General features: G+C 41.0%; 1 protein-coding gene across 12 annotated transcripts in view; it reads right to left on the bottom strand.

Annotated features, from left to right (window-relative positions):
• LOC139416656 (rap1 GTPase-activating protein 1-like) overlaps positions 1 to 14,291 on the bottom strand; it is an 84,927-nt gene that overhangs the window by 16,114 nt on the left and 54,522 nt on the right. For 6 of the 12 annotated variants that reach the window (XM_071165592.1, XM_071165588.1, XM_071165596.1 and 3 more), the window contains 5 exons: positions 3,119 to 3,154; positions 1,726 to 1,773; positions 1,216 to 1,254; positions 856 to 1,044; positions 122 to 225 (listed from right to left, as the gene is read on the bottom strand). In XM_071165592.1, coding sequence (XP_071021693.1) covers positions 122 to 225; positions 856 to 1,044; positions 1,216 to 1,254; positions 1,726 to 1,773; positions 3,119 to 3,154 — 416 coding nt within the window. Of the gene's footprint in view, positions 1 to 121; positions 226 to 855; positions 1,045 to 1,215; positions 1,255 to 1,725; positions 1,774 to 3,118; positions 3,155 to 5,114; positions 5,600 to 14,291 lie in introns of those variants that run through there. The other 6 variants (XM_071165600.1, XM_071165599.1, XM_071165598.1 and 3 more) reach the window with 3 other exon arrangements.

Here is a 14,291-nt window from a genome sequence, read left to right on the forward strand (position 1 = left end):
AGCATTCAGATAAAGGAGAACGGGGGGATGAAAGAGGAGGAAGGGAAAGGGGTGAGAACGGAGAGAGAGATGAGAGCCAGCAGAGAGAAGGAGGTGATGGAGGAGGCTACGGGTGTTTAACCTGAGCATGAGGCGGAGGTCTTCCTGGTCTCCGATCTCGTCATACTTCATGGACAACACCAGATGTCCCAGAGTTCCGTCCACTGAGTAGTAATTCAAGTGCTCCTGGGGACACAGCACAAGGACAGAGTTTAGCTGAATAATACATTTTCTGTCTTTCATACACACACACACACCAACCCAAACACATTTCAATGAGTTAATGAACTATGTCTCAACTGTATGTGCTAACCAACTGCTGCCATTCCATTCAGGTCTCTGCTCTCCTCTATGGGCACATTAGATTAGTTGATATTACTCTGACTGGTGTGAAACATGTGGCAAAGCCTAATGCCTCTTCATTACCACCCGTCTCTGAAGTGCCACCCGACACGTAGAGTAGCTCTTATTAGGTTACCCAGCTGGGATTGTTCTAACACTCATTCACTTTCATTACCATAATGAATAGGAATCTATGAGAGTTATGGTGTCTTCACACTAGTTGTATGCCCTTTGGGCTGCAATATGTTGTATGAATAGAAGGTGCTTAACAAATGTTTCATACACTTGTAGCCTCATTATTCTACAGACAGTGTTTGTTTTGTCTTGTGTTTTAAAGGCAGTTGGAAAAATATGTGATGGAAGGAGAGGAGGAGACAAACTGCAAAAAGGATGAACTGGGAATCGAACCCCGGTCTCCTGCAGTATAACCACTCAGCCAAACTCCAACACAACAGTCCCAGTGTTCAGCCTCACCTTGCCCAGAAAGTGCTTCCTGTACATCTTGGCGGTGGAGTTACTCTCCAGCTTGTGTGTGGTGGGGGACAGAGGCTGGATCTGGTCTGGCTCAGCACTGTCACCAAGCTCATGGTTGTTGCCCTCGATCCAGTAACCCCCAAACTGAGGCAGCAGAATCAGTGGGAACCCACTCTTTCTCCCCAACACCTGGTTCATGACACAGAGTAGAATACACAAGAGGTTTGAGGGTAATTTTTCCCCCCAAGAAATGTGATAGTGATTTTCAATGAATACTGAAATATCAACCATGAAGCACAAATTGCCAACATCCATGTTACTGGTGAAATGACTGAATTGAAGTTGAGTCTCTGTATGTACCTCATGGACACTGGGGTAAGGAATGTAGTCCTCTTCAGTCTGCAAAGACAACAATACAGACACATCAATTATTCATCTGTCTCAGTAAGAGTCAGTGGTGCTCTACAACTGATTTAATTGATGCTACTGATTTAAAGTGATGCTTTTATTACCATGGAATCCAGCCAAAGTGCCTGTCTGTTTAACGCATAAACAGACAATCATGTTTATATTACTCTGTAACAATAATTGTATTCTAACCTTGTTAGTCTATACATTAGTTGGTAGGGAGGGCTGCTGGATTCGAGCATACCCGCTGGGCACAGACGTCAATTCAACGTTGGTTCAACGTAATTCAATTGAATTGACGTGGAAACGACGTTGATTCAACCAGTTTGTGCCCAGTATGTGCCCACTGAGTTAATACAATTCGACAGTCAGTAGTCAGATACAGAAAGATATGAGGAGTAGTGACACAACGGGTGTATTGTGAGAGAGAGAGAGAGGTCAGGAGACCCAGCGAGAGCGTACTTTGAGTGGGGGAGGAAAGGTGTATCGCTGCTCCTCCATTCTGTTGCCCTGAGAGAGAAACACACACACAGAGAGAGAGAGAGAGAGAAAGAGAAGAAGAAGATAATTGTCACACGCTAGTTACACATGACAGATGATGTTACATTCCAAACCCAGGTCATCGGAGGTCCGGAGATGTTCATCATCATTACTGATTCACAGCCGTGTCGTACGTCTTATCTGACAGGTTAGTTACATTTGAATTCACAGTTTTAGAGGAAGTAACAAAGTACAGGGAGGACTAATCATATTATCAACAGACAAAGAGGTTACAAAGCCATCCATATGTTTATACAGATAGCAGAAGAGCAAAGGGATGCAGAGTGGGGAGTTGGAGAGAGATGGGTAGGGAGATGCACAACAGAGCAGCCAGTTAACAGCTATCTGGACAGAAAGGCATGGAAGCAGTAATGACCCCTTTGGGGCTGTGTCACACAGACTTGGCATACGAACAGTACGTGGCCTGAAATTCCCATACTGTCCCTCAGTCCATGAGTGTGCACAGATACTGGCTACAGACCTATGGGTAAAGGGCTGTGAGTCTGTCTGATATGATGGAGCAGATAGTTGCTGCTGTGAGTTTGATGCGTTGATATGCGATCTGTTATTGAGGAGAAGCGGAATCCCTGGAGCATCTGATATACAAACCGACGAGGAATCTTCTGTTCAAAGAAATTGTTTTATACATAACTATGTCAACATACATACAGAATAAAAACACAAGCCCATATATAATATCCTCAAGCCCAAATATGATGTATATGTTTATGAATAATAATCATTAAGAAATACATTAGAAATAGAGAAGTAATACAATCTCCATACAGACTTTGTATTACAGCTCTTACAATATGTTACTTTATATGACACTGTAATAAAAATGTACGCTCAGACAGTGTAAAAACACACCCTGTTCACCAATGTACTGTATCAAACACGGTCTTGCCTTATGATAAGTAGTAAACTGCTGTAATGTTAACCTGTATTCCTCTAGTTTGTGCATGGAGGCTGGCTACAGTTTTCAAAGGCCAGGGGACAGGGGGTTATTAGAGGCTCTCTGAAGTTAGGTAATTAGCTGAGGGTCAGGTAATTAGCTGAGGGTCTGGGAATAAGCATCAGGAGAGGGGCTGTCCAGAGTCAGACTCGTGTCCAGACATCTCCTCTCCAACACTGTCTGTCCCAGCTCTGCTAACCTCCAGTACAGAGCACAGGTAAGACAAGCCGTTGTTACAGGAGAGCAGAGCCAGAAAAGCAGAGTTTACAGTAAAAGAGACTAAATCACTGGTTAGTGTACATTGCCTAGCTTAGAAACACGAGTTAATAAAGGAACAGCAAAAGATCCAAAATACATTACCTGCATCTTCTCAATCATTTCAAATAAATCTGTGGTCTGTAGAGAGGAGAATGAGATGAAGTGGAAATGAAACTCGATTCAGTATTCTATCAGCGTCAGATGTGTTCCCATTGTACTACAAACTGAGTCTTAGGACTGACTGTGTGAACTTTCTACTATAAAATATTATTTCATAGAACCATCACATAATTAATTTGTTACACATTAGTTCTCCATGGCATTGCACATCTGGCCCTGCGGAAACACACACTCATTGTTTTCTTCCCCTCAGAAGTGAGATGAATCTTTCAGTGGAATAATCCTTTTAAAAAAAGAGTGTTTACATCTCCGAGAGCAACAGATACACAAATCACCAGTGTGATAAACATAAACTGATACAGTATATTGAAGGGCCTTTGGTGTGAGCCTGAATGGAGATACACGTCCCATCTCACAGAGAGTCTTGTCTGAGCCACAGCTCTCTTCCCTTTGATGAGACTGTTTAAGATAATGTTCAATGACAATAGCAACAACAAAATGATAGTATGTCAGCATGTCTGAGTCTCGTTGGGTTGTAAATCTATATGCTAGGAGATGGTCTGCATCATGCTCAGTCTAGGCAGGTTGCCAGCACACGATTCATCAACATCAAGATGGAAAATGCTGTATCTTCCATGCAACATCAAGTACAATGCAGTGACATGTCATGTAGGACTATAACGTCTTAAAGGCGATTTGGCATCGTCCATTTCAGAGTTTCAACACTTTACTGGACTTTTTAACAGATTCCATCTGTGTGAACTAATCCGCCCCTCCCTGGTTGAAGTGGACCCTGTTTCATAGTCAACACACCAAAGTAAAGAATGCTTCAGCATGTAATATTATTCCCTCACCATTTCACATGCTGAGAAGTTGATTAGGGTCGGTACTCAGTATCTTAACAGACCTCAGTCTGGATAACACAAAAGTATGAGAATTCCTCAAAAGATGTCAGAATCCAAAAGGCACACTCACTCAAGGCTGACATGACCAACCAATTTGTGTACAGTACTATATGATCTGAGTGTCCAGAGTGAGTATGAGTCCTCCGCCATATGCAAACAGTACAAACTAGTACTAACCCTAAAGATAAATATCACTGGCCTGGAAAACACACTGTCAAAACATTATGGTCAGCTGAAATATTCAGAGACACATGACATCCTCATTGTCTACATACAGAACAGTCAACTGTCAGAAACACAACTGGAATATGTATACGTTACAGGATTTTTAAAGGCACAAAGACATTTACAGTATATTGCCTTTACCACTAAATGAACAAGGAACAATCAACATGGTAGTATTCCATAATACTGACCGGAATTTGAACCGGCAATAACCCAAGCTTTTCATCTAAAAAAAAGTTCAGTGAATGGGCTCTTTGAATTAAATCTACAAACAACGGTCCTCGTCTTCTTGAAGCCTGGTTTGTTGTGATGTTGTAATGTAGGCTAGGCCTACTGTACTTTTATAATAATATGAGAGGGTTAAATCATTCATTTTTGATATGCTGACGTTACTTGATGAAGACATTTTGTTAGCAGTAACTCTGTGCTTTTGTCTTGAAGCTAATATGTATTGAGTGTAGCCTACAGACGAGAAAAAATTACTTTAATTGTCCATACATGCTTGTGAATTTTTGCATTATTCAACAGTGTAATATGGTTCTGTTCCAATAATTAATAGTGTAGGCCTAATATAGTTTGCGATGCTTAGCCTCCTGTCTAGTGGCTACTGTGACATTTAAGATACTTTTGAGCTGCGAAGCAAGAACCAAAATCTCTCTCAGCTCGTGACATTCCCATCACTAATGTGATTTGAAAAGTGTATGTACATATTATGTAAATTGACATTTCAACCCGATAACTCTCTTCGGTGAGAATAAGCCCTTTATTCTTACTCTAGTCCTAATGCTTCAGACAATCAAAAGAAGAGATCTCTGTCAGAGGTGTGACTAATCTACCCAAGTACTTACTTCGCTGTGTCTCCTCCACGGTCCCACTGTCACCAGTGGAGCATTGAGATGAATCTGACTTTTAGACATTTTCAAAGTAGACTATTTTTCCAAAGAAAAATCCTGTAGCCGAAAAAACCAGTCCCTGGTTTGTGAGTTCAACTGTTAAGTTCAAGTGTCCAGGATTAGAAGAACACATTGCCTGATGCGTCTTTGTCCAGCCCCAGAGACATGCCTGTATTCCACTGTGGTACTACAGAGTTCCTCACCCACAGCACAGTGACTCCCCAAACAACTACAGCCATGACCAAGAGTCACAGAGGAGGCAGAGGTGGTGACAGACTCAAGGAATCCTCAACTGCATGTTTGTATAATGAGTATGTCCGCAGGTGTGTGTGTCGTAGGTTGTTCAGCGATCCTCAGTTAAAAATGGTGTCTTTTTACACTATCTTTGTCTCTCTGTCACTATCTAGGAAGTAGAAAGGGAGGTAATGCATTCCCGAAAGAGCACTGTTTGTACAACACTCCTCCTCTCTCTCTGTGTGTGTCTGGCAGATGGCCAGAGGTGGAGCATGGTCCTACTTCTCAGGCCGTGATGTACTTTACAGCTCAGACAAGTCCCTGCAGCACCCGCCTACCCACACTGGAGCTAGGGTAGTTGTGGGCGCTGCTTCACTTTATAGAGACAATGTTTTGGGCTCATATAGCTAGGAATAACTTTATTGTAATACAATTGTAGGCGTACATCAACTGCCATCATTTCAATGAAATTCTTTTCACTTTTTTGGGCTGCTCATTATAGCAATGCTGGATCAAAGAGAAAGGGAATAGAATAGAGAAATAATACTGTAAGATCTCATCCCACATATGGCATATTTCCACTAAGGACTTACCCCAGTATTTTACCGAAATGGCTCAGACTTTTGTATTTCCACCTCCACGGCCTGGCTCCAGTATCTCTCTGGGCCATCAGTGGACCTGCTCTCCAAGGCCCTGGACACTGGTACTTTTCAGCTGTAATTTACATAACAATGGCTAACCGGGTACATGGGTTAACACCTCCCACCATTAACACCTCACAAAAAACTATCTTGATGATGCAGAGGTTGTTGATACTGCTCTTTAGTCCTCGGTATCAGCCCAGTTCCCTAAAAATAATACTAGAGCTGATATTAACATAATGACTGGTGACACACTGATGCTATACTGGAAAACACCCAATAGTGTAACACAGGAAGCAGAGCAATACCAGCCAGCCGTCTTAGAGTCTTAGAGGTGGCCCACAGGGAACACCACATCACTTCAACGTGGATAATTGGGTAATATTTGGTTGAGACATTGATCAATGAGATTACAACCTATATTCAGCCACTCAAAAAGACAGCCAAAAGTTAGCCAGTGTGTTATCACTATGTTTTCAACCATCTGAAAGCACAATAAAATTCCAATTTAAAAACAATGTCTGATTTTTTAAATTTAATTGTCATCCAAATGCCTCACTGTGCTTTCAACCATTGAAAAGCACAACAATGTTCAAATGGTAATATAATGTTAGATATTTAACTTATTTATATTTGACTGAATAATGTGCTATCCACTGTACTTCAATCAGTTTGTGCCTAGTGGGGGAGGAGTGAACAGCAGTGTGGAATCTGCCTGGCTCAGCCTCAGTTATAATGCCCTGTATGCAGGCCTAGTGCAGGTGTCAGAGCTGGGACCTCTCCTTAGAAAAGACCAATAGGCCTATCATTAGGATAAGGAGCAATAACTCTTCTCTCTACCAGACCTGTTTGTCAGCTGCTACTCAACTCCACCCACCCATCGTCTGTCTTTCTGAGCTACTCGTTAAAACTTTGGAGAGAAGTATCTCTATCTGTGCATACAGTACATCAGCTGGGTCCAGACTCCTGGACACTACATAATACACTACATAATACAATACATAATACAATACATACTACAATACATAATAAAATACACTATACAATACATAATAAATTACATAATACCACACATGATAAAATACATAATACACTACATAATACACTACATAATAAAATACATACTACAATACATAATAAAATACACTATATAATGCATAATGAACTACATAATACCACACATGATAAAATACATAATAAACTACATAATACACTACATAATACAATACACTACATAATACACTACATAATACACTACATAATACAATACATAATACAATAGATAATACACTACATAATACACTACATAATACAATACACTACATAATACACTACATAATACAATACACTACATAATACACTACATAATACAATACATAATACAATAGATAATACACTACATAATACAATACACTACATAATAAGATACATAATACCACACATAATAAACTACATAATACAATACATAATACAATATATATTACAATACATAATAAACTACATAATACCATACATAATAAAATACATAATACAATACATAATACAATATATATTACAATACATAATAAAATACATACTGCAATACATAATAAAATACAAAATAAGCTACATAATACAATAGATATAACACTACATAATACAATACACTACATAATAAAATACATATTACAATACAAAATAAACTACATAATACCACACATAATGCAATACATAATAAACTACATAATACACTACATAATACAATAGATAATACACTACATAATACAATACACTACATAATAAAATACATATTACAATACAAAATAAACTATATAATACCACACATAATATGCTACATAATACAATACAAAATATACTACATAATACAATACATAATACAATAAATAAAATACATAATACAATACACTACATAATAAAATACATATTACAATACAAAATAAACTATAAAATACCACACATAATATGCTACATAATACAATACAAAATATACTACATAATACAATACATAATACAATAAATAAAATACATAATACAATACACTACATAATAAAATACATATTACAATACATAATAAACTACATAATACCAGACATAATGCAATACATAATAAACTACATAATACACTACATAATACAATAGATAATACACTACATAATACAATACACTACATAATAAAATACATATTACAATACAAAATAAACTATATAATACCACACATAATATGCTACATAATACAATACAAAATATACTACATAATACAATACAGAATACAATAAATAAAATACATATTACAATACACTACATAATAAAATACATATTACAATACATAATAAACTACATAATACCAGACATAATGCAATACATAATACACTACATAATACACTACATAATACAATACAATACATAATACACTACATAATACAATGCATAATACAATACACTATATAATAAAATACATAACACAATACATAATAAACTACATAATACCACACATAATGCAATACATAATACACTACATAAAACAATACAATACATAATACAATAGGTAATACACTACATAATACATTACAATACATAATAAAATACATAACACAATACATCATAAACTACATAATACTACACATAATACACTACATAATACACTACATAATATGATACATAATACAATACAAAATATATGCAAATAATCATCATGCTGTAAAGTGTTCTTTTATAATTTTTCTTGATCTGATTTTATTACTAGTTTGAGTTACCTGGGGTGGCAGAGAGTTGAACAGACAGTTCAGTACCTTTAACCCTTCAACAGGTCACAGAAAGACCAATAGTGATGCAGTCAATCTCTCCTCAACTTTGAGCCAGCTTTGAGATTGACATGCATACCACTGACATCTGCCCTTTGTGTAAATCTAAGTGCAATACGTACTACTCTGCTCTGCACCAACTACAATTTTCCTATGTCCTTCTTTGCCGCACGTGACCACACAACTAGGCAGTAGTCCAGGTGTGACAAAAATAGGTCCTACACGACCTGTCTGGTGGATTAGATGTCAAGAAAGTAGAGCAATGCCTTATCATGGACAGACCTCTTCCCATTTTAGCAACCATTGAGTCTAAATGTTCTGACCATGATAGCTTGCTATCTAGGGTTACACAGAGCAGTTTAGTCTCCTCAACTTGCTCAATCGTCACAGTAATTCAGTAATACATTCAGTAATACATCTAGATGAGGTTTAGTTTTTGAGATATTTAGCACCTGCCTATTGCTGTTTAACCGTTCAAAAACTGACTGGAGCTCTATGTTAAGAGTGTCAGTTATTTATTTTACTGTCGTAGCTGTAGTATGTACTGTACAGTTGAGTCATCAGCGTACACAGACACACATGATTTATGCAAGGTCAGTGGAAGGTCATTAGTAAAAAACAGAAAACAATGATGGCCCAAGCCGGCTGCCCTGCGGTACATGCACTCAACCGAATGCTTCCATTAAAGAAAATCCTCTGTGTTCTATTAGATAGGTAGGATGTAAGTCCATGACACCGAAGATTTTTCAGCAATAGGTTATGATCAATGATATCAAAAGCTGCACTGAAATCTAACAAAACATCTCCCGCAATCTTCTGATTATCAGTTTCTTTCAGCCAATCATCAGTGTCCTTGCCGAGCATGTTGAGTGCCCTTCCTTATAAGTACACTGAAAGTCTGTTGTTAATTTGTTTTCTGTAAAATAACATTGTATTTGGTCAAACACATTTCTTCCCGAAAGTTTGCTAAGCACCGGTAACAGGCTGATTGGTCAGCTGTTTGTACCACTAAAGAGTGCTTTGCTATTGTTGGGCAGCGGAACGACCTTTGCCTCCCTCCAGGCCTGAGGGCACACACCGTCTTGTAAGCTTAAATTGAAGATGTGGCAAACAGGAGTAGCAATGTATTCCGCTACCAACTTCAGCAATTTACCATCCAGGTTGTCGGTACCAGGTGGCTTGTCCTTGTTAATAGATAGAAGAAAATCACCTCTTCCACACCAATTTTGCGGAACTCAAAACTACAGTGTGTGTCTTTCATTATTTGGTCCGTTATGCATGAATAGGCGTTTGTTAATCTTAATCTGTTTGCTAATCTTGTCGACAAAATAGTTATTAAAGTGGTTGGCAACATCAAAGGGTTTTGTTATGAACAAACCATCTGCCTCAATGAAGGATGGGGTTGAGCTAGCTTTTTTGCCCAGAATTTAATTTAAGTTACTCCAGAGCTTTTTACTATCATTCTTTATATCATTTATCTTTGTACCATAGTATAGTTTCTTCATATTTTTGTTTAGTTTTGTACAATTTATTGTATGTTTGTCCAATCTGCTGTGTTGTCAGAATTATTTGCTATTCCCTTTGCCTCATCCCTCTTTAGCCATAGATATTTTGGACTAGTACATCAAGTCATAGGGCTGACATCCATAGATCTAACCATGGGGATTTGGCCGTTCTAACAGTCAGTTTCTTGATGGGCGCAGGTGCTCCCTCTGCTGTTTCCTTAAGCCCATGATAATCTCCTTAGTTTTGTTGACATTCAGCGTGAGGCTATTTTCCTGACACCACACTCCGAGGGCCCTCACCTCCTCCCTGTAGGCCGTCTCGTCGTTGTTGGTAATCAAGCCTACCACTGTAGTGTTGTCTGCAAACTTGATGATTGAGTTGGAGGCGTGCATGGCCATGCAGTCGTGGGTGAACAGGGAGTACAGGAGAGGGCTCAGAACGCACCCTTGTGAGGCCCCAGTGTTGAGGATCAGCGGGCTGGAGATGTTGTTACCTACCCTCACCACCTGGGGACGGCCCGTCAGGAAGTCCAGTACCCAGTTGCACAGGGCGGGGTCGAGACCCAGGGTCTCGAGCTTGATGATGAGTTTGGAAGGTACTATGGTGTTAAATGCTGAGCTGTAGTCGATGAACAGCATTCTCACATTGGATCATTGCTATTCTAACTTCCGCGACGCATATAAGGCCCTGCCCGCTCTCCTTTCGGAAAAGCTGACCACGACTCCATTTTGTTGATTCCTGCCTACAGACAGAAACTAAAACAAGAAGCTCCCGCGCTGAGGTCTGTTCAACGCTGGTCCGACCAATCTGATTCCACACTCCAAGACTGCTTCCATCACGTGGACTGGGATATGTTTCGTATTGCGTCAGACAACAACATTGACGAATACGCTGATTCGGTGAGTGAGTTCATTAGAACGTGCGTTGAAGATGTCGTTCCCAGAGCAACAATTAAAACATTCCCAAACCAGAAACCGTGGATTGATGGCAGCATTCGCGTGAAACTGAAAGCGCAAACCACTGCTTTTAATCAGGGCAAGGTGACCGGAAACATGACCGAATACAAACAGTGTAACTATTCCCTCCGCAAGGCAATCAAACAAGCTAAGCGTCAGTATAGAGACAAAGTAGAATCTCAATTCAACGGCTCAGACACAAGAGGTATGTGGCAGGGTCTACAGTAAATCACAGATTACAAAAAGAAAACCAGCCCCGTCACGGACCAGGATGTCTTGCTCCCAGGCAGACTAAATAACTTTTTTGCCCGCTTTGAGGACAATACAGTGCCACTGACACGGCCCGCAACTAAAACATGCAGACTCTCCTTCACTGCAGCCGACGTGAGGAAAACATTTAAACGTGTCAACCCTCGCAAGGCTGCAGGCCCAGACGGCATCCCCAGCCGCGCCCTCAGAGCATGCGCAGACCAGCTGGCTGGTGTGTTTACGGACATATTCAATCAATCCCTATCCCAGTCTGTTGTTCCCACATGCTTGAAGAGGGCCACCATTGTTCCTGTTCCCAAGAAAGCTAAGGTAACTGAGCTAAACGACTACCGCCCCGTAGCACTCACTTCCGTCATCATGAAGTGAGAGACTAGTCAAGGACCATATCACCTCCACCCTACCTGACACCCTAGACCCACTCCAATTTGCTTACCGCTCAAATAGGTCCACAGACGATGCAATCTCAACCACACTGCACACTGCCCTAACCCATCTGGACAAGAGGAATACCTATGTGCGAATGCTGTTCATCGACTACAGCTCGGCATTTAACACCATAGTGCCCTCCAAGCTCGTCATCAAGCTCGAGACCCTGGGTCTCGACAACCGCCCTGTGCAACTGGGTACTGGACTTCCTGACGGGCCGCCCCCAGGTGGTGAGGGTAGGCAACAACATCTCCACCCCGCTGATCCTCAACACTGGGGCCCCACAAGGGTGCCACGCACGCCTCCAACTCAATCATCAAGTTTGCGGAAGACACAACAGTGGTAGGCTTGATTACCAACAACGACGAGACGGCCTACAGGGAGGAGGTGAGGGCCCTCGGAGTGTGGTGTCAGGAAAATAACCTCACACTCAACGTCAACAAAACTAAGGAGATGATTGTGGACTTCAGGAAACAGCAGAGGGAACACCCCCCTATCCACATCGATGGAACAGTAGTGGAGAGGGTAGTAAGTTTTAAGTTCCTTGGCGTACACATCACAGACAAACTGAATTGGTCCACCCACACAGACAGCATCGTGAAGAAGGTGCAGCAGCGCCTCTTCAACCTCAGGAGGCTGAAGAAATTTGGCTTGTCACCAAAATCACTCACAAACTTCTACAGATGCACAATCGAGAGCATCCTGTCGGGCTGTATCACCGCCTGGTACGGCAACTGCTCCGCCCACAACCGTAAGGCTCACCAGAGGGTAGTGAGGTCTGCACAACGCATCACCGGGAGCAAATTACCTGCCCTCCAGGACACCTACACCACCCGATGTCACAGGAAGGCCATAAGGATCATCAAGGACAACAACCACCCGAGCCACTGCCTGTTCACCCCGCTATCATCCAGAAGGCGAGGTCAGTACAGGTGCATCAAAGCTGGGACCGAGAGACTGAAAAACAGCTTCTATCTCAAGGCCATCAGACTGTTAAACAGCCACCACTAACATTGAGTGGCTGCTGACAACACACTGACTCAACTCCAGCCACTTTAATAATGGGAATTGATGGGAATTGATGTAAAATATATCACTAGCCACTTTAAACAATGCTACCTAATATAATGTTTACATACCCTACATTATTCATCTCATATGTATACGTATATACTGTACTCTATATCATCTACTGCATCTTTATGTAATACATGTATCACTAGCCACTTTAACTATGCCACTTTGTTTACATACTCATCTCATATGTACAGTATATACGGCACTCAATACCATCTACTGTATCTTGCCTATGCCGCTCTGTACCATCACTCATTCATATATCTTTATGTACATATTCTTTATCCCCTTACACTTGTGTCTATAAGGTAGTAGTTTTGGAATTGTTAGCTAGATTACTTGTTGGTTATTACTGCATTGTCGGAACTAGAAGCACAAGCATTTCGCTACACTCGCATTAACATCTGCTAACCATGTGTATGTGACAAATAAAATTTGATTTGATTTGTATTCCTCTTGTCCAGATGGGTTAAGGCAGTGTGCAGTGTGGTTGCGATTGTGTCGTCTGTGGACCTATTGGGGCAGTAAGCAAATTGGAGTGGGTCTAGGGTGTAAGGTAGGGTGGAGGTGATATGGTCCTTGACTAGTCTCTCCAAGCACTTCATGATGACGGAAGTGAGTGCTACGGGGCGGTCGTCATTTAGCTCAGTTACCTTAGCTTTCTTGGGAACAGGAACAATGTTGGCCATCTTGAAGCATGTGGGAACAGCAGACTGGGATAAGGATTGATTGAATGTGTCCGCTAACACACCAGCCAGCTGGTCTGTGCATGCTCTGAGGACGCGGCTGGGGATGCCGTCTGGGCCTGCAGCCTTGCGAGGGTTGACACGTTTAAATGTTTTACTCACGTCGGCTGCAGTGAAGGAGAGTCCAAAGGTTTTGATAGCGGGCCGTGTCAGTGGCACTGTATTGTCCTCAAAGCGAGCAAAGAAGTTGTTTAGTCTGTCTGGGAGCAAGACATCCTGGTCCGCGACGGGGCTGGTTTGTCTGAGCCGTTGTATTGTGACTCTATTTTGTCTCTATACTGACGCTTAGCTTGTTTGATTGCCTTGCGGAGGGAATAGCTACACTGTTTGTATTCGGTCATGTTTCCGGTCACCTTGCCCTGGTTAAAAGCAGTGGTTCGCGCTTTCAGTTTCGCGCGAATGCTGCCATCAATCCATGGTTTCTGGTTGGGGAATGTTTTAATAGTTGCTGTGGGTTCGACATCGCTGCTGCACT

Source organism: Oncorhynchus clarkii, chromosome 9 (assembly GCF_045791955.1).
Source record: "Oncorhynchus clarkii lewisi isolate Uvic-CL-2024 chromosome 9, UVic_Ocla_1.0, whole genome shotgun sequence".
Classification (NCBI taxonomy): domain Eukaryota; kingdom Metazoa; phylum Chordata; class Actinopteri; order Salmoniformes; family Salmonidae; genus Oncorhynchus; species Oncorhynchus clarkii.